Raw genomic sequence first — 20,106 nt, forward strand, 5'->3', positions numbered from 1 at the left:
CCTTCCACGGTCTTACTATCATTAATTCCGAATCCTTTGCTTAAATCCTATCTATTAAAATTTCGTATTTCTCGGGGTCAAGTTGTGACCTAACATCTCTCTGAGCGGAGTTGTCTTAAACCATCCTAAAGTTTCGAATGATCTTTTGTCGCTATGATTGGTGTGGGAATATCTGGATGATTTTTCAATTTTTGTAATCCATTATTACTTTTCCTATTTGGGAGATGTACGTCATTTATATATGGTATCGAGCGGAGAGGATGGATTGGTTCAGGTAATGGGATTGAAATCTACGAGTCTCGAACCTAAGAAGGACCTTAATATCCTACACTTAATCATGTTGATTGTATTGAGAAATTTGTTACTGATGGAGTATAAATAACAGCTATTTATCGGTCATCGATTTCCTGGACATACTGTGCCCACAACATACGAACGGTTACAAAAATAAGCGAGAGGACGGAAATGTAAATTCTACTCGCCGGCACTTGCGAAAAATGCAGAGAATAAATTGTATTCGCACAAGTGTGAAGTTTCTTCGGAAACTCCGCTGGGAAGGTGGTAAATGAGAGTGGAACTCGCCGTTAATGATGATTAATAGTCAGTGCCCCAGGACTCAACCACCTACTGTCGTAGTTGAAGAAAGCTGTCTTCCTATTGCTTATAAATGTGTCCTATTTTTTCACCTAGTCTCGTCTCACATCCACTGTCTTTTTCCGGATTCTGATAAATGACAGCGAAATGTGCTACGTTGATTGGCGAATGCCGAAATCAGTCAATGCCCCGGACAATGTATCATCATTGCTGACAAATATACACGAGCACTGGTGTCGTCATCTTTTCTAGAAGGTAATCAGACATGTACCAGAATATCCCGTTTTGATTTAACCGGCAAACCACTTTCATGAATATTATACTGTAAGGGCCGTAGAGCGAATACTAGCATTCTATATTATTTCTGAAGTAATTATCCACACTGTAGTGTTTTTGTCCTCATTCTTAACGGTAATGAAGTCAAAAGGCTTGTCAAAGCCTTATAACTTTTTACCCGGGAGTTGGATCCTAGCGTGGGGCTTTGTTCTTCCCCTTATTGTGGATCTGCTAACCTTGCCAAGGACTTACTGGGCAAGGTAATGTAGCGCTGAGGCTAGTGAATTAACATGTGCTTTTGAAGACGGCGTGCTAATTGCAGACATGAATTTTGAGCTGCAAGTGAATGGATCGCAGGCTATTACATAGCCACATACCAAACTCCAGCCCTTCTCTTTCATATCAATACTTATATAAGTTTACTTCCTCGCGAGATATTATTTGCCATTCTATACACAACTCGGAACAATCGCTGCAAAACAGGGTGAAACGTAGAGCCCATCACCAACACCCGCTTCCTTATTTTTTAATCCTCCAGAAATCTAAGCTCTAGACGGACTTGTGTTTTGGCGCAGATGGAAGAAACTCAAGATAAATGGCAACAAGGATATCTCTAAATTATAATACTTGTCTTTTTACTTTTATCCCTTACTTTCATCCAATCTTACAGCCTCGTCTCTGAGCCATGAGAGCTATTAATCATGTCATCTGCTCGAGTCGCATATTAACAAATCCATCGCAATAATCTCCGACTCCTCGAATAGGCACGGAATCCCTATTCATTGTCAATAGTAAACACTTCGAAGGCGCATTGCTAGTGTTGTAGAGTGTCCCCCGTTACAAGTGCTTCTTCTATACTCAGCAGAAAGCTGATTTGTAAATTTCGCCGGCAAAACACCTCCGTGGAGATGAAAACTGACATCCCTATATTCTTGACGTCTTCCCGGCTGTCGTACAATGTTACCTTTTAGTTCCACCGTTTTGTGATATATAGATATAGATCAACACCAGGGAAGGGTGAGTCTGAGATTCACTAGGCAAGCTTTCTGTACCTGGTAAACATGTTATTTTTCCACTTGGAGTGAATTTCAAACCAAGTCCTTTGAATAGGTATATAAGCCACAATTTCACAACTTTCTAGTGGAATATACAGGGGAAAGAGACAAGGTCATTGGATCGCTTCTGAGTATCAAAGCCAAATCCCCCAATCCGAGGCGGTGAAAGTGCTGCTTCATAGACTTGTTGCTAAGATGACATCCATCCTAATATTTGACGACAGTGTCAACTGACATGAAGTTATAAAATCTTTGATATATGGAATGGAAGTAGCTCTCTCAATGTCTATACTATCTTTGAGAAAATGCTTTGGATGGTGCTACCCCTTATCTTCCGTTCTTATCAGGATTACCGACTCGACATTAGTTATCAATGTGCTAGCTTTGTTTGGTCTCATAGATATTATATCATCTAAGAGGTTTATTGACAGACCAGGATGTGGTTACTACTAGCCGTGCCGATGGAGCCCGTTAAAGGGACAGGCGCGACGGAGATAACTTTAACGTCTTTACGGAGCCCGCCTTGAGCAAGCCTCACCACTGAAACTAGACGACCAAGTGTAACAAATACCAGGGAAAGGGGTGCTTTATACAGCTTATCATAAAGAAATCATGCGGGCATTGACCTCGAAATTCACTATACGTTGAAGTACAATACGAACCAAGCCCCAGATCTGTAGCATATCGACTTTTTATGAATCACTCACCAAATACGAAGAGTATTTTGCAACTTGTGCTTATAAAAGAATAGATATTAATCTTCCGAAAATACCCAATCTAGTTTCAGCAAGTCAATATCTACCTGCCACGGGGCCACTTTGAGAAATTGAAAGCAGAATTGTCGATTAAGCAAGTGGAAACCGCTGTGAGGAAAACCATCATTTTATGGCCACAATTAGAAGTTTAGCGAAGAACTAGGACAATAATAAATATTGTTGCTTTTTATTGGACATGAAGTATCACTGCCGTTTCTCTTTGCATCGTAAATTCCGGCTATGATCTCAACAGCAGTAAGGTTTTTCTCAAGTTCGGGCCGGGGCTTCAACCGATCATATAATGCTTCAAAATATGAGAATATACGCAAATAGTCATCAGTCGACTCTGAATTTATTATTAAGATTGCATCCATAAGATGTTATTGTTGGTGTTGTTTTTGGTGACTGAAGGAGCAACAATATGTGAAGAGTGAGTTTTTATATCTTGCACAAAACGAAAAGCTATGCCAAGGCGACTTGGAGTGCGGAATTTTGATATAGGTTGGGAATGGTATGCTGACGGTCAATGAATGGCTTATAAATACAACAATCTTTGTTCAAATGGAGGGGTGAAAGGACAGTCTTCACTGGCTCGACACCAGAGATTCGCAATATTAGGAGTGAACGGATCGGTGTATTATTCTCTACTGCGAATATATACATATGCTACCAGACCATGCTGTAACCTACTCTACAACACGAGAAAAGAACACCAAAAAGCTGTTTTGGAGGAGTCTTTACACAGTTTTGGGTAAAGACAAGGAAAGACTCCGGAGGCATCGGAAGGAATGACCATAACGGGCCACAGCAGGCCAAACATCGGACCGTCGCATACACATACTTAAAGTTTTCATCACCACGCGTCGCCTTACCTTGTAGCGTTTCAATATCGGCGCCGGATTGAAATCGTTTCACAAACCTTAATTTGACGGGTATGTATTGCCTAATATATTCCCCCCGGAAAGAGGAAATAATCCGAGACAACAAGCAAGTACTCAAAAGACTAATCTCTTCCTGCGGGCCATCTATAGGCCGTTAATTCGCTCATAATCCCTCATTTTGCACGCTCTAGAACGGTGTTTTCATTTTTGTCCGCTTTCGTTGCAACTTTGCCCCGATCATAGCACAGCCCAGTTACTCTTCCTCAAGTGTTCTTCGATGTCAGCATTAGGCGTTCCTGGTTTCACTAGCCGAGGGAGGGCTCTTTATACTCTCAAACGGAAGCTTCGTTCCGCGGGCGTGTGGACAATTATGCAGCCGCCATCTAGTCATCTTTCTTCCGGTGATTCGATCACCCAAATAAATCAAGTGCTTGTATTGGGTCCTTATACGAAGAGAACAGTTTAATATGGGAGGAGTTCTACCGTTATACTGCTTCCAGTGCGCTTGTTGATGCTCGCGCAAAAGCTTTGTATGGGCACAGACTTGTAAGAAGTTTATCTCATTTTCTCAAACATATAATCGGCAATACTCCCCACTGCGTTTAGAAAAAAAAAAAGGAGGGGCTAGGTTCTTTAACAAGGAGCAGATAGAGATTTGAGCGTTTGCCAGGACTTTGAGATGAGAATTTAAAAACGACTGATTTTTTTGTCATTTCATGCTTTGCATTGTTGTCCTCCTCGATTTTGTCTCTATCAGACAACAATGCATTGATCCTCTCGAAACTCAAAAGTCAAATAGATGAGCATGCATCGTGGGAAAGTTTCTTCGAAACAGATGAACAAAAGCACAACTCCTTTCGTCTTCTTCCAAATTTCCCTGCCCGAGCGTATAAGCAGGTCGACTGTGCCTCCCTCGCTATATATAGATAAACTCTGAGGGCCTCTGCAACTTGCAAAGGTTATTCAATTCCCTACATCTATTCGGTGATACAGTTATTCACCGCTATTCCAATCATGTGAGTTATTCAACAGAGCAAAGAAGCTTCTCTTTATGGATGCCAAGATCTTATGTGAACACAAGAAGGATGTTGAAGGGGTGCTTAACCAAAAAGAAGACGGCGCAGCATCAGCGTATGCATTTCATAAACATAACATAAGTGAATCATGTGGCGGACCAGTTTGCAAATCGAGCATAAATGAACCACCAAAGTTCAGTGAAGGCGAATGCATCTGGCAAGAGTTAGAAGTAATGATAAGGGATCTGGGCTAAGGAAAGATACCGAACCATTGCTTGATATGGCCTTAATGATTGTGCGGGATTCCGCAAAAATGTAACAGCAGTTTCCTGACCCAGTTTTGAACATAAGCGCTGGTATTTACTGCCCTTTACCATCATTGTAGGGACGAGCGATAAGCACGAAGTACCGACAAGAATTGCTCGGTGATTAACTGTTCCACGACGCCCGCTAATCACCAATACGTAGAGTAGACACTTAGCTGCACATAGAAGAATGGTACCGGCGGATTGTGGTTGCTTGAAGAGGTCACAACGCCCCGAGCGAGGTGATTAGTGATGACTTGGCTCCTCGAAGAGAGGAAAATAGGATATTCAATCCACCGAAGCCCGCCACAGCACGCTGATCCCGAGGTGGCGAGGCAACTCACAGTTTACAGAGGACGAGAAGAAGAAAGTACGTAATAGAATTGAATCTCCTCCCCAAACACAATACTTGCTATCAGCTCCTTTCGTTCCTCCATCCCAATACACCTGCCTCCATAAGACTCCTTCGACCATATACGGGTTGGTCCCAGCCTAGCTAGGATTATTTGTTCATCCAGCTTAAAAGCTTGAACACAAAGTAATGGTGGGCGAATGCGACACGAAAACCTCAGTTTACGCTGTATATTTCGTGTTGGTGACAACGTTGTGCCTGCGTGGCCATCGAAAAGGTCGTCCATCTCACCGCCAACTGGACGGGACAACGATTAACCGTCCCCAATCGAAACGGCCAACCAACACCTCAAAGAAACTCTCGGGTTCGCATTCCTCTCTCGAGAAAAAACAATTATCAGATGACGCAACAACCAGCGCCAAAAAAGTTTAATAAATTAGCTAACCTATCAGCGATGTAGGAAAGACGGTGTACACTCGTGAACACCCATTGAGGTAACATCGTTTCCTCGCCTACACAAAAACTAACGCCCCTTTCCCAATCAGCAACCTATCTCCCCTTCTTTATTCACCGTCATCCGCCTAAATCCTGGTTCCGATGCGCATAATGCACAGAAAAATTTTGGAAGTTTTGAAAAATGCAGCCTACATGGACCGCACTGTCGTATGACATATATACTCGGTGTTTATGCATGTAAGATGATTTGATCTCCAACACATCTACAATTTAAGGGTTGAAGATCCAGGGTAAGGTTAGATAGATATCGCTGTAAGATTTAAATGTCAAAGCGAAGAGTATCCGTAAGGTCACCCTGCCCTGCCCTGCCTTTTGAAGATACCTCGCGATAACGGTAGCGATAGGGTAGGAATCAGAAGTAAAGATAAACATTAATATTAACTAAGATATTATTATAGCCAACAACTAATGTCGCAAATCATGGGGCACTTTAGCCTCTTTGGAAAATTAATTAAATAGACTTTTTGATGTCTGTGTGTTGATATATGATTGACCATTGGTTTGAGGGGTAACGATAATGATAATGTAGTCTACTCTGTAGGGGAATATGTACATGATGCATCCCACTTTCGCAAGGCTCAAGAGTCAAAAGTGGGAGGAGGACTATTTACCCTATTTACACATCGCTAATAATTCTAACTTGCTGTTGTTCAGCTCACATGCCTCGTGGAGATGCGAATTAGAAATGAAAGAATTAAGCAGAATAATCGATAGGGCAAGAGCTAGAAGTAAAAAAAGGAATACCCGAAGCTGACCCGCAATTAAGGAATGGAGATTGGCGAATCTGAGACATTTGTCGAATGTGGTTGGCGAATTATTCCCAGTGGAATTTAGTTGCAGCTCACCAGGTAGACGGGACGCTTACTCCCACATGCCATGCCGCATGCAACTTAATCACAACGAAGAGAAGAATATCTCTCTTTCTCGTCGCAAATCTTCAACTTAGACGATAAAACTATACTACAGCACAGTACAAAATTCTGTATAACGCATGCTTGCATGCTTTTGTTTGTCCATACGCCACCTAATCATGCGAGACTGCAGATGCCCAGGATTTACCCTTTTTTCGGTTGCTTCTCCTTTGCATGCATGTTGTGTTCCCCATGCTCGCGCCTATGCAATGCAATGCAATGCCAGTGTATTGTACACATATCTGTGCTCAATGATCAGAGAAATTTTTGACAACAAATTCACTCGGGCTTTCGACAGGAATTAAACTGCACATCTACACAAACATCCTACCCAATCTAGTAACTTTCGATAGGTAACCTGATTTCATCCTGGGCATCGACGTTGTCCTAAACGTATTGCTCCCCGCTAACCTGTAATCTCAGGCGTGGCACTACTGACCTCCCTTCGTACCATACTCTGATTTCCTCTGGTGTAATCGTCTTATTTTCCTGCCTACCTCTGCAAACCTCCAATCGTCCCCATTTTCATACCTCGCCTGACTTGCACTTGTACTCGGCCTACTTTCCAAAAAGGGCATCCCATGATCTTGAGGGGGTGCTGTTATCAGAAATTGTACTAGGTCTATCGCCAATTCTTCTCACACATGCAAAATTTCCTCTTGCACGCCCAGCATTCGCCTGACCCCTTTGATTCCCAAGGCGGAGATGATTCTCAATTTGCCTCCCTCTCTTCCCCCCTTTTCTCTTCGGTATTGAGGTCGTCCGTGAAGAGCGAACGAAATAGCTCCATGGTTCTGGGGCATGGTCCCGGGGCATGGTCCCCAAGATGGGGTATGAAACTGCAGCAGACACATGTAAGCCAACAAAGTGAAGACTTACAGTAGGTTCAATGGCAACCCCTAAATTCACTGAGAACGCTTGCATTAAAGCCTCTAGCAGGATTCAAAGCACCTTCTGTCCAAGCAATATTCGCCAATCTCCGCAACAAAGAGCGCAAGCACAGTCCCTGCAGATGCCACGAATGTAGCTTTCGTTTTTTTGGCGGCTAACATGGAAATTGTATAATTCTAATCCAACGGTAAAGAACGTTTTGAGGAAAACCCCTAGTGTGATAGAAGTACCGGAGGACAGTGCTCAACGACCGAGTGCATTGTTTCCCTGGGACGAAGCCTCGAACAACGGCGGCGGCGGTGAGGATTAGGTTGATGAGGATGAAAATAGACCTAGATGTTTTGATGTAAGTGATTGAGATTTCTAGAACTCTATAATGAACGTGTGGGACGTTGTAGGTGGATCAAGGACACTGTTACCAGAAGTGCACACGGGAGGACACTAAGTCGTGATGTTTAGTTGGAAACTTACTTGTTAGGACCCACTACGTCCACCAATACATCCACAATGCAAAGAGCAGCTCTGATCTACAAAGATTAGAGCTTGAATTCCCATCTCCCCCATAGTAAATAATTGTCTCCATTCAAAACCCGAACTCCGGAGAACCCTATGCTCGGGCCATTTGCTGATACTCGCTGGCAATGCAATGAAGGTGGAACTGGCATGCCCAAGTCAAGGTGGGGTGGACACACAGCCATAGTGAAAAGTCCCTCATCAACACCAAAAAAGTATCCAGACATTTGAGGCAAGACTGAAGTCAAAATTTAGAAATATGTGAAGTATGAACCAATTGGTTAATTAGAACCGGACTTGCTAATATCAAGGTACTCCCTTGATATCTGATAACCTTAAGCTTAATTAGCGCTTTGAGTTCCGCCATAAGCGAAAAAAAAAAAAGAAGAGAAATGTTCCGACTAATAATTCACCTGAAAAGCAACGGAAATGATTTTAGACCACCAGTATCTTCAAGATTAGCTACCATCTTGATCATCGTAACTTTGCCCGTATCATGCTTGATATTCAATACCGGAGTGAACTGGAGCAAAGGATAGTGTTCCCTAGGACCGAACAATCGATGAAACATAGAGTAGGAGAAATCAAAAAAGTATTGAAGATCTCATCAAAACCGGCAAAACTAGCAGGAAACCTGATTTCTTATCAGATGGTAGAGCTGGATATTGTGTTACTTTTCCATTTGTTGGTGGTTGGGAATCTTGGAAAAGGATGTTTAGCTTGGGCTAGGAGGGCCTGGAGGAAAGGCCTGGAAAGCCTGAAAGTCGGGCAGGTCGTACATTAATTGTTTGTTGTTCAACGAGAAAAGACGAGAGGACAAGTAACAATAATTCCTTTACTGCTCTCTCCGTTTCCATGGAGACTCTCTAAAGCTTTCTCCGTGCGCGCGCTATATCGATGTGATGCATCAATGGATCGACGCCGTAGGCAGATAATGCAAGAAATCATATTAACTTTGCGATCCATAATAAATCGAGATCTTTTTGATTGGCAATAATGAACTCAATTTTCAAACCTTGGACACGATACTTTGTATCATATCGTCCTTTATATTTATTGAGCGCTAGATGGTAATTAGCATTTTGAAGTGATGCGATAAGGGTCTTAAGGGTCTTAAGGGTCTTAAGGGTCTTAAGGGTCTTCGAAAAATAAGTAAATAGCGTTAGACGTCAACACACCCAGAGGAAAAGAAACGCAGGGCTCAAGATCTTCACCGCAACGTGAATTTCCCTATCCAGTCTTGGAACCCGGAGTATAAATTTAAGAGGTAGGATTGAGTTGAGAGTCGCCTTCAAGCGAGCATATAGTTCTTCAAAATGGGCTTTTGTTTTTTCTTGAAGGATTCAATTCATTGATTGAGAATATTTTCAAGAACTTCAAGAAAAGCCGGATGAGAAGGTCTCGACTATTTCATCAGCTTCAACAGTGACAGCTGAGTCGCTAGGATTGAGCACGAGAAAATTGCACAGCTGTTTGTGGCTATAATTGACATAGCACAAGTGGCAAGGTGCTTGAATTGCCTAGACGTTTATAGTACGAGTATGTTTTCCGGCTAAAATATTGTTAACCTTGACAATAACCCTATTTGAATTTTCAAATTGGAATACAATAATGACCAGTAGGCTGAGCATATACCCCTATAATTTGTCCATCAAAAACGACATGCTGAAACGAATTAACTCTAGAATTTCGGATTCGAACTCGATTCCGAACTCTAACATGCAGTTTAGGAAATCCTTGAAGAATTTCAGGCCTGCAAGGAAGAGTGAGATTTGAGGGCTCAGACCATTAATTTTTTGTATTGCGGAGAATACCCTCTTGATAGAAGGATACAAACCCTGACGACGAGGAGAACAATGTTGCATTGTTTCTCTTGACCCGCCCTGTTGCGTCAACTAACTATTAATTCGATGGAATACACTAATTACAATATCAGCCGCCCTGATAGAGCCACGAAAGTCAAAATTCTTCATGAAACGTCCATCACATCGCGCCTTGCCACATGGCTCACATGACTAGTCGGCATCAAAGTATGCGAGAGGTGTGAAGGGAGGGTACTTTAGCACGTTTCTAGGTCTCAAAATTACTCTATCTCCAACATTTGGACTTGCCGTATTAGGGGAAACCGAATAATTAGGAAATTCATGAAATTGGCCATCTCAATCAGCACTTTGACTGGGAAAAAGCATATATATCAGATACCGGATTCGAAGGAAGAGAAACAAGCTCAACTACCTGTTGATCTTTACACGTTTTCGAATTTCTGCACCGAAAATTAGGGCTATATGAAGTGTTAAAGCCAATCACGCGATGGCAATGATATGTAAGTATTTTGCGCAATAAGAAATATGAGGGTGGTGAAGATCTTTAGATTCGTCAGATGCATTCAACCCTGACTGAAGTTGCATATACGTATGTCCCTTGAAAAAAAATTAATCGCATAAGGCGGTTCGGCCAGCCATTCTAATTGGCAACGCCATACTCCGTGTAGAGAAAGGCCATACATCTCGGAGACAGCCTCGGAAAATAATTCTCTCACCCTGTTGTAAGGGTACAACCGCATTATGTTGTGTAACCACTGCTTAAGAAGCCGACGGCCACCGTTCGGGAAATAACTCGCAAATTGTTGCTGAGTCCGTAGTGTATGGCTTTTATTTGCATCTTAGGCTTCATATATTTTCGGTTTATACTTCACGGATACCAGTCCAATTAGATAAGAGATAAATGGGCGGGCCCTTGAGGAAAATAAACTTTATTTAGAGGAAGTAGGAGCCTTTTTCAGCCCCTCTCAACCAATTATTTTCTCAGTTAGGAAGGAAAGACTTCGGCCGAAAGAGTTACTTTCATAGCACATTAGAAGCAGCCGCAGACAACGGTATTTGCTAGATATAATTCATCTTATGAGATGAAGTACGTTTACAATTGTAAACTTGTCTTTATACGTTTAATCGGCAAGGACTTGTTTTGTTTTAGAGTGTTCACCGCAACAGAACTAGACACACCCCTCATCGAAAGATCTACCAACCCACTTATCCACTTAGCCATCCACCAACGACTATAACTATACACGCCATTGAAAACCGAGACTCCATGATCCTTGACCATGGTTTAATCACTTTCGAAAAACTAATTTAGCTTCGATCCACGAATAATTGACAGGGGGACTAAAGCATTCTAGTTTAGTATCGTTATGACTATCTATTTCAACAGAGCAACTCTAGACTCAATTTAAAGAATAGTACTTTAAAGGCACGCTCGCACTTCTCGGAGTACCCTCTCTTCTTGGAGTACTTCCCTTCTCGGTGTTCCCTCTATATCCATCGTTGAAGCTTAACTTTTGCCGGTAGACATACCTGCTTAAAAAAGTATCCTGGACCACAGTTTTATAAGCTAGAGATTCGTGACCCATTCGCCCCGCAACTCAAACCAAGGAAATTATAAGAGCTCGAGTGTCAATATATTGGCTCCATCTTCCCCAGGGAGTTTAAGCACGCACCATTTCGCGATACCCGTCTTCAAGTTCATTCTTACATCTCATTACACAATCGGATCACATTAGTGCACGATTGGGGAAAGCACTTGGGGAACCTTAAAGACCTTTGTGGTATTTGTGGACCATATCTACGACCTTCCTCCTCATCTTCAATCGCCTAATCATAATCAACATTCATCGCACTATAAGCAACAAAAGAAAACGATGACCGATAACTCTGGAACTACGACTCCAGTAACCGCCAAAATGGAGGGCCCCCAACTTCCAGACAACAAACCACAAGGTATGTGAATATCTTCCTTGACTGGTTCAAACCATCTTCAATACCCTATCAAACCATCTCTGACATGAATCGTAGCCACTAAAAGCAGAAGAAGTGTACAAAATATGAACCCAGTTGCGTTGCAGAAAAAGAGAGAAAACGACCGCAACGCCCAAAGAAATATAAGGGAAAAAGCTCGAAACAATTTAGCAGAGATGCAAAGAAAGGTCAAAAATTTAGAAGGACGTCTTTCCCTGGCGGAAAAGGTAATTCAACGTTCGAAAGCGTTGTTGTTGGAACATGGCATTGATCCAGGACAAGCATTGTCAGTAGAGATGGTTGCATTTGAAGAGCAAAATTTGGATTTGCCGCAAGGTATCTCAACTGGAGGCCTTTTGGAGGGGATCGAGATAGATCGGCCCACAGTGGGTTTTCAAAGCCAGCAATATGCTCCAGTCAGCCAACCAATGTATCCCACGATTCCCGCCAACCTTCATCAACCTATGGTACAGCCTCAACCAAATGGACTCGGATCTATGCAATACATGGGATCTCCGCAACATTTTGAATCTCACACTGGATCATCTTCACACGTTGGATCCCCTCTGTCCTTAGAGAATTCCCATCATACCATGTCTCATACTGGATCTCCTCAAATCAGCTCATCCCCACAGTTTCCAGTACCTCAAGGTATGGGTAATATCCCTCGATCAATGAGAGCTTTTGAACAATTGGGACAATCTCACCCGATGGAATTTAATCAATCTATGCTCCCCGGACCCATGGGACCCATCTCACACATGGCGGGATCCCACCCCATGTCACAATCACAATCCATGCCGCTTCTCCAAAATTCTGGATTTCACAATGCTTTCTCGTCGCCCAGTCTGATAGAAAACCCCGCTTATTCTTCTCCAAACACAATGATGTGGGATAATGGTGCCGATGCTGCATATCGACACAATTTATCAGGTTATCCGGCAGTCACGGATCATATGACATTGGTATAACCATCGATTCTTATGTAATACCGTTTTCGGCAGCGATATTTTACAAAACCCCAAAAAAATACACTAGCCAACGATTACAAGTTTTACGCTTTATGGAATTAATTCACGGGGTATAAGGAAAACGGTGGGAAACACGAACATGGAAGGCGTATAAATGAGATTTGGGCCATACAATTAGCTGTTGGCATACAAGGTGGCATAGGATGGAGTAAAGGTCTTAGGATGGAGTAAAGGTCTTAGGATGGAGTAAAGGTCTTAGGATGGATGCCCTATACCCCGACTAGGATACCGCAGAACAGCTTTGTTTTGGCTGTCTTTTCTTTTCTTCATGCTTGATTTTAGGAGTTATTTAGAGTTGAGACTATTCTCCTCTTTGGGATTTGATTTCTGTATATATCGTGTTTTGTTGGTAGACAAGAGACACAACATTCATGATTATATTTTCGTGACGATATTGCAAGTTTTACCGTGGCATAAAATGTGATCAATTCAATGAAATACAATCTTCCCCCCTCACCACCTATCAAACAGAACACATTGCTCGAACTAAACCTCCGTTGTTCCGACAACCCCACGATTTACCCCTCCAAGGTCTGAAGTATGGTGTGATTCTGGTTTGACTTCGTACCTACCTACCTAACATGTTTGAGTCAGTAGAGATAACGGAAGAGAATCAGAGATCGATTTGGTGAATTCAAGATTGTTCAAGTCATGTAACTTCTTGTCAACATTTGAGTTTATGTTGATCACGATGATGAGGAGGAAGTAGTGGACGAGGTGGAGTGTAATGATGTCCATCAAGAAAAAAAAAAAAAAAAAAGGGGGTCCATGTCATGTACTCCTCCCGCCGAGCAAAAGTAGAAAAAGTATAATAAATTACTCAACGTCATTTTCTTATCGTCTGTTCGATCCATTTCAATTTATTCATCCCATTCCCCTTCAATCACTAAATTTCGATTATTCATCCATTGATATCCATCCCATTGATAACACATAACATGACATCGCGAGCTTCCAAAAAAAAAATAAAAACAAATGCAGGGATTAAAAAGGGGCTAGATCGGCTAGTTTCCGTACCACCTCGACTACTCAGTACACTACCAGACTCACACTTCGAGACAGAACTGTAGTCAAACTTACTTTTGCGAAAAACGTGGAAATTTATTTTAGGACGTTAGTGCGCATTTTTAGTTCAGGGGGTAGACAAGGAAATTCCCTGTGGCGATCTGTAGTTTGGAGAGGCCAAAAGTGTCTCTACTTTCGTGCTAAATTGGTTGTCCGGTAGTTTCGGTGATGAATGTTAGTATCGGACTTACGGAGTGGTGGGAGGATAACTGCCGGTAAGTATGCTTTGAGACTAAAGTTTGTATGCATCGACGATGAGGTTTCTGTCCGCGAGTAATGGGTATTTGGTACGGGAAAGTATGAGAGCCGGCATGACTGGTGGCGAGGATGGTGTGCTTGGTGTGAGTTTATCCGCTGATATACTTCAAGAAATGAGAGAATGTGAAAATTTGGTGCAATGTACACTAGTAGAACTTCCAGGGAAATAATTGTAGTGGACTGATGATGGTCTTGACATAATCCGCATCCCTGGATCAATGATCCCAATATTTGCAAAGCTATATATGCGGAACTATCTTAATTTGATATCATTATTTGACATTATTTATACATTTGTGTTTAAGTATTGGCTACTGGGTACCAGCGCCATTTGGCAGTTCATCGTTATGAGCTTGTGGGGAAACCAAAGGTGTATCTGAAAAATATCTGAGGCTTAATAACCAACCTAGCTTCTTCAGATATCATAAAAAGTATAAACCAACACTTCTGAAAGAAATCTGCCTACTCAGAAGAAAAAGATTCTAGACCAAAGCAACACACCAATACAATATAAACTAGAATATCAATCAACAGGCTGGACAATAGATCTAGAAGCTTTTAACTAGAACCCTCCTTGACATATCTCCCAACTCCCTAAAAATGAAAAACTGACTCCAATCCGATACAGCTCCAGACTAATCCAATGCAAGACGACAGTATCCAAAGCAACGCGACAGTATCAAAAAACAAGGCGAGTAATGAGTTTAAACCGAAAAACAAGGAGAATCATGGACTCGGACCAAAGAACAAGAAGAATCATTAGTAGAAGCCAAGCCCTACCAAGTTTATAATCTGAGAAAAACGTGGAAGCCCACATTTATTTTTAACTAATGCCAAAGATTCAACGCCAGATCGGCAGTTAGTAGGTTTAGATAGTTCAGAGAAAAATTGGTGTTGTTTCAGTTACGTTAGTAATATGGCAGAGTAGTAAATCTTATATGATAAAATGACTATATGAGAGGGATTATAATCTTGGACATGACGCCTGATATTGAAGATCAAGATATGTGTCGTTAATGAATTGGGTTCCTGCAAATTTGGAATTTGGAGGATTAATGATGGGTAGAATTATAAGTTATTGTAGAATTGGACTTTGTAGATAAGATAGCAGGTGGGTAGATTAAGATGTGGCGTTTCTGGGGTGCATGAGATAATCTTACTAAGTAATTTCTAAGCAGTTCCTAAGCAAATTCACTCAGAACCCCTGATTGACAAATGAGGCGGAATATGACCTAGGCCACACCAAGAACCTCCAGACTACTCTAAAACACAAAAACCAAGGCTGAAAAATAAAGATCGACAAAAATACATCTTTGACCGCCTCAAAACATTCCTTTCGTATTCTATGGGGTAACTACTCGTATCCATCAATGATCAACTATATCAAATGTTCCCCCACAAAGGGTTTCCTGAACCGTACGGCTCCGGTTACCATCGCAAAATTACTTAACTTCATGTCCGGGGTAAGCTAAGACTTGCACTTGTTGAACAAGGTATATCTTGTACCGATGATCGACAGATGGAATATTGTTCAAAGCTTGATGCTTGATGCTTGTTCACAGACGGACACTGACTCGCGCTAAGAACGGAGCGGAGAAAGCGATGAAAAGAGCAAAGGTGCTTCGGACGAGGAGGTGAATAATATATCGACAAGATTAATAAACGGAACTTTTTCCTGGGTCAACTTAGAGTTGTAGATCCGGGGTTATGGCAAATGTGGTAAATGACTAAGTGCCAGGTTCATGGTAGTTGCTAGTTATTAGTCCTCCGAGAATGGTAGAAACTATGGCAACGGGATGATTACGTGTTTGGGTAATGGTGAAGATATTTGCGGAACGTACATCCAATCTTGGATCCTAGGTTCTGGATCCTTGGTTCTGGCTCCTGGGTATTGGTTACCTGGAAGTTGGATACCGGAGTCCCGGGAAAATCGCAATGTTTCAACTTCCAAGTGGAGAACGGTAGATAGGTACTGGGGAAACACAGACGCGGAGTTGATTACCTGTTTAAGTAATAGTGAATATATTCACAATGCCCACTTTTGCGGTCGGTAGAGGTTCAATCGACCGCTTGTGGGGTCCGTGACCAGGATAATGGTCGTGGTCATGGTCATGGTGTTCTTCAAGTACCGGCATGACTATAGGGGCAGATATGGCTCAGTGCATACGGAGCTGCAAATGTTTGAGATGTGGAGACGGAGTTGATACCTATTTTGATGATGTTGAGTACGGCATATCTACAAGCTCAAATTTGGAGACGGTACAGATATCGGGAGTGGTACCAGATGAAACACGGCAGATGGAAGATGGAGATGAAAGATATACGACGGAGTGGATTACCTATCTAATAATGGTGAATATATCTACGTTTTGAACTGGATGGAGCTTCAATGCCGATGGGAATGTTAGATGTTTCATAGCCTCCGGAGCTATTGATTGATGTTTGCTGGGTACCTACAGGCACTTTTATTGAGCGAGATAGGCATTGGTAATGATACCCAGTTATGTTAATACTTTAATAGATATGTGCGGAGCTTTACCGCTGAAGATTGTTCTCAGCGGAATAAGATATGGCGGCAGTTCATCCCCATCACATCTCTATCTTCATACCCCATTTTTGCAATGGAAATTAGATGAAGATGGATCTACAGTGGATCTACAATGTGGAGAGGGAGATCACATGGTTTATTTTGTTGCTGCAAGGTCTACATATTCCGCAGTTGATAATGCTACGTCTATGGTATGTATATGGAGCATCCTGAAAATGGGGGACGGCACGGTACAGTATGAGATGAACGGGATGGTATGAGATGGAGTGGATATGGCGGTTAGTATAGTATATGCTAATAAAAGAGATGGCTGGATGGATTGGATCTACTGTATAGGATATCCAAGTGGAATGTTCCTGATCTAGATACTAATCTTACAAGTGTGTAATAGGACCGACAGATCAATTTTAATTTCTGATTTCTCTTTGTGCTCTTCGCGAATCAATATTGATAGACACAAAGTTATGAGCACGGAATTAACCGTGTGAATGTAATATTGGTATAGCTATGAGTATTGCTGTGGATATAGATCAAATTTCTGAATTGTTGACATATACATGCGGTAGTCTATAAGAATGTGGGTACGAATACAAGTCCGAGGAACCTCAAGGTTTATATCTGAACGTTAATATAGCTGCAGGTATAGTTATGAATGTAATAGCTAAACTGCACAGAGGCCAAGGAATCTAAATATTAAAAACGCCCAGGATATAAATTACTGTTCTGATCTAGAAAACATGATAAATATAACCTAACCTCCTGTTCGTCTGAAATGCATAGTATATATATACCTATACCCTTTCCCATACCCATAGCCATGTCCATTTTCGATATATATCCCCATACTATTATACTTGATATACTCAATATAATCCCCTCCGCCCCACTTTTATATACTATGTATAAATATATATTAAATCCACAGCTTGAAGTGGTAGAGTTTATATCTTAATTGTTAAAAGGAATGACCTCACACAGGGAATAGTGGGAAGCTGATAGGGCAGAACTGAGGTAATATTGGTCTAGTAGGTTAATCTCTCTTCTAAGTTCTGCGGAAGTGCGAAGCTCTCTTACAGAGAGCTTCTCAATCTAGTCCTAATAGGACTAGTGCCCTGTGCACGTGCTACGCAGGAACCATTCACTTTAACACAAATGAATGATCCTAAAGTTATAATCTATAGATATCACATTTGGAATCTGGTTGTTTGTGCAGACGTGGATGTATACTTGATGGACTGATTTGTGAAATGATATACATGATATACACTATTCGTATTTGTCAAATCTCGAATGTCATATACATACGCGCATGTAAACATACTCCAAGAAGAGAATCACATGGTATGGAATGAAGCAGGCCGGGCACTAGATGATCAGACAGTTTTTCATATGCACATAAACATGACTGGAAATTATGATTCGCAAACAAGGATGAATGTCCCATTAAATTCCATCCACTATTTCATCCCAAACAAATTCTCAAATGGTATACCATGCCACATCTCAATCTCCTACCACATCCTCCTCCAATTATTCATCACCAACTAATCACAATTCATGACCATTACTATGTGGAGCCTCATGACCATGTTTCAAAATCCTTTGCTCATTTTCATTTTCATCTGTTGAATCTACAACTCGTTGTGCTCCTGTCCATCACCATCAGTATCAGCAAGAGCTGTCTTGACAGCCTCTGCGGCTTCAGAAATAGCACTTTTCACACCTCCTTTTGCTGCTTCAGTAGCTTTTTCGGTGGCTTTGTCTGATAGAGATGATGCGCTATCGGTTGCTGTATCAGCGGCATCTGATGAGGAGGTCTTTTCGATAATGGTTTCAGGTTTGGGGACTCCTTCAATGCCCATGAGTTCGGTTTCGAAAACTGGATGGGGAAACGAGGTTAGTATTGTTTAAAAGGTTTAAGTTTGAATAGGAGAGTGATTGGATATTCAATGATGAATTGCACATACTCAATGTACTCTTTGCTGGGATTGGACCCATAGCTCTATCACCATAACCAAATTCAGGAGGAATAGTAAGAACTCTCTTTTCACCGATACACATATCAAGAAGATTATCATCCCATCTGCCGGTAATTGATTAGCATCCCTTGTCCTTCTCATAGCCTCATATCTCCAAGGAATACATACCCTTTAATAACACTACCCTTTCCAACAACAAAGCTTAAAGGTTGACCTCGGTTGTAAGAAGCATCAAACTCTTTACCAACCTTTCCATTCTCTTCAAGGTTTCCTCTGTAATGCACATGAATCTTATCACCCTTTTGAGTCTTGCGCTCACACTCTACAGCCTTTGTAACGTCAATCTTAACTTCAGCTGCGAGAACGCTGGATGCGAGAGCAAGAATGGAAATAGTTGAAAGACGCATATTGAGGGTATTGTTGATTGATCAATTTGTTAGGTTTGAATTGATTTAAATCAAGTTGTGCTAATTCGAGAATTGAATGTTGAGTTTGTATAACAAAGAAGTTTTGGACACGTTTAGTTGAATGGATGAATTGAGGAAGCAACAGCTGTGACAAGGATTAAGATGGTTTATGCGGGACAAGAAGTGGATAAAATAAACATCGAGCAATAACCAATTAAATGCTCGAATGCTCAAAAATGACGGATGACTACAGATCATTCGACTCCACACACTTCATTTTTCAATTCTTATCCTTCATTTCCCCTCTCTCTTTCCTGAACAACAACATCATTGTTACATCAACTCTTTCCTCTTCACGATGATGCGAGTACTTGCTTAATTGTTTGTCTGTTTGTTTTATTCTATTTAAATCCAAATTTAATTGAATTATTCATCAGAATAACCCCCCACTACTTCAATTCCTCATCCTTACACCTATACACCGATAGTAGTCATACGAATCAATTTGACTCATAGCCTCATTCAATCTTTGGAAGCCTTGAAAATTCCAACCTTTCGAACCTGGGAAACGATTAACTCCAGCTGAACAAGCTTCAAACAATCAATCATATCTTTCATTACCTAGGTATTCAACAGTGCCCAGACAAGGCAACAATAATATCATTCAGTCACAATTTTTCTGCACGTTCTCTCACACAATATTTCAAATGTTCTACAGGCAAAACTTTCCGCAAAATCCCCGTCCGTTTGTTAGTCTTTCGAGTCCTTGTTTCAAAAAATGCCCGAAAGGATGCCATGGGGATGGCTGTGCTTCTGTACTGCGCACAATGCCTCCACATTCTTTCTACACTCTATAATTCTCCATGGCTGAGTCAATGAACTTATGGGGAAAGAGTTAGGCCCCTCCCGTTTTCCGCCATCTCTCCAGGAATTCAATGCTTCGCCAGCGGAAGCCTTAA

General features: G+C 41.6%; 9 protein-coding genes across 9 annotated transcripts; 5 read left to right on the top strand and 4 right to left on the bottom strand.

The window, feature by feature from the left end:
- Window positions 1-389: 389 nt before the first annotated feature.
- SS1G_13004 (predicted protein) lies at window positions 390-1,196 on the bottom strand (the record flags this gene model as incomplete). The annotated part of the gene is made up of 3 exons (XM_001585862.1): window positions 390-550; window positions 629-654; window positions 1,123-1,196. 3 exons carry the CDS (start codon window positions 1,194-1,196, stop codon window positions 390-392), a joined length of 261 nt encoding a protein of 86 aa, XP_001585912.1.
- A 3,416-nt stretch (window positions 1,197-4,612) lies between these two features.
- On the top strand, window positions 4,613-6,159 carry SS1G_13005 (predicted protein; the record flags this gene model as incomplete). The annotated part of the gene is made up of 4 exons (XM_001585863.1): window positions 4,613-4,807; window positions 5,229-5,252; window positions 5,780-5,927; window positions 6,149-6,159. The coding sequence occupies 4 exons, from the start codon at window positions 4,613-4,615 to the stop codon at window positions 6,157-6,159; spliced, it is 378 nt and encodes a 125-aa protein (XP_001585913.1).
- A 1,060-nt stretch (window positions 6,160-7,219) lies between these two features.
- SS1G_13006 (predicted protein) lies at window positions 7,220-8,250 on the bottom strand (the record flags this gene model as incomplete). Its single annotated transcript, XM_001585864.1, has 4 exons — window positions 7,220-7,560; window positions 7,739-7,884; window positions 8,024-8,079; window positions 8,245-8,250. 4 exons carry the CDS (start codon window positions 8,248-8,250, stop codon window positions 7,220-7,222), a joined length of 549 nt encoding a protein of 182 aa, XP_001585914.1.
- Window positions 8,251-9,585: 1,335 nt separating this feature from the next.
- On the bottom strand, window positions 9,586-10,628 carry SS1G_13007 (predicted protein; the record flags this gene model as incomplete). The annotated part of the gene is made up of 3 exons (XM_001585865.1): window positions 9,586-9,617; window positions 9,903-9,948; window positions 10,548-10,628. 3 exons carry the CDS (start codon window positions 10,626-10,628, stop codon window positions 9,586-9,588), a joined length of 159 nt encoding a protein of 52 aa, XP_001585915.1.
- Window positions 10,629-11,762: 1,134 nt separating this feature from the next.
- SS1G_13008 (predicted protein) lies at window positions 11,763-12,830 on the top strand (the record flags this gene model as incomplete). The annotated part of the gene is made up of 2 exons (XM_001585866.1): window positions 11,763-11,841; window positions 11,917-12,830. 2 exons carry the CDS (start codon window positions 11,763-11,765, stop codon window positions 12,828-12,830), a joined length of 993 nt encoding a protein of 330 aa, XP_001585916.1.
- A 1,379-nt stretch (window positions 12,831-14,209) lies between these two features.
- Window positions 14,210-14,976, top strand: SS1G_13009 (predicted protein; the record flags this gene model as incomplete). The annotated part of the gene is made up of 3 exons (XM_001585867.1): window positions 14,210-14,296; window positions 14,519-14,583; window positions 14,871-14,976. The coding sequence occupies 3 exons, from the start codon at window positions 14,210-14,212 to the stop codon at window positions 14,974-14,976; spliced, it is 258 nt and encodes an 85-aa protein (XP_001585917.1).
- Window positions 14,977-15,583: 607 nt separating this feature from the next.
- SS1G_13010 (predicted protein) lies at window positions 15,584-15,796 on the top strand (the record flags this gene model as incomplete). The annotated part of the gene is made up of 2 exons (XM_001585868.1): window positions 15,584-15,676; window positions 15,707-15,796. The coding sequence occupies 2 exons, from the start codon at window positions 15,584-15,586 to the stop codon at window positions 15,794-15,796; spliced, it is 183 nt and encodes a 60-aa protein (XP_001585918.1).
- Window positions 15,797-16,244: 448 nt separating this feature from the next.
- SS1G_13011 (predicted protein) lies at window positions 16,245-17,179 on the top strand (the record flags this gene model as incomplete). Its single annotated transcript, XM_001585869.1, has 3 exons — window positions 16,245-16,290; window positions 16,735-16,952; window positions 17,153-17,179. The coding sequence occupies 3 exons, from the start codon at window positions 16,245-16,247 to the stop codon at window positions 17,177-17,179; spliced, it is 291 nt and encodes a 96-aa protein (XP_001585919.1).
- A 1,213-nt stretch (window positions 17,180-18,392) lies between these two features.
- Window positions 18,393-19,147, bottom strand: SS1G_13012 (hypothetical protein; the record flags this gene model as incomplete). Its single annotated transcript, XM_001585870.1, has 3 exons — window positions 18,393-18,640; window positions 18,729-18,844; window positions 18,909-19,147. 3 exons carry the CDS (start codon window positions 19,145-19,147, stop codon window positions 18,393-18,395), a joined length of 603 nt encoding a protein of 200 aa, XP_001585920.1.
- Window positions 19,148-20,106: the final 959 nt, after the last annotated feature.

Source organism: Sclerotinia sclerotiorum, genomic scaffold (genome assembly GCF_000146945.2).
Source record: "Sclerotinia sclerotiorum 1980 UF-70 scaffold_23 genomic scaffold, whole genome shotgun sequence".
NCBI lineage: Eukaryota > Fungi > Ascomycota > Leotiomycetes > Helotiales > Sclerotiniaceae > Sclerotinia > Sclerotinia sclerotiorum.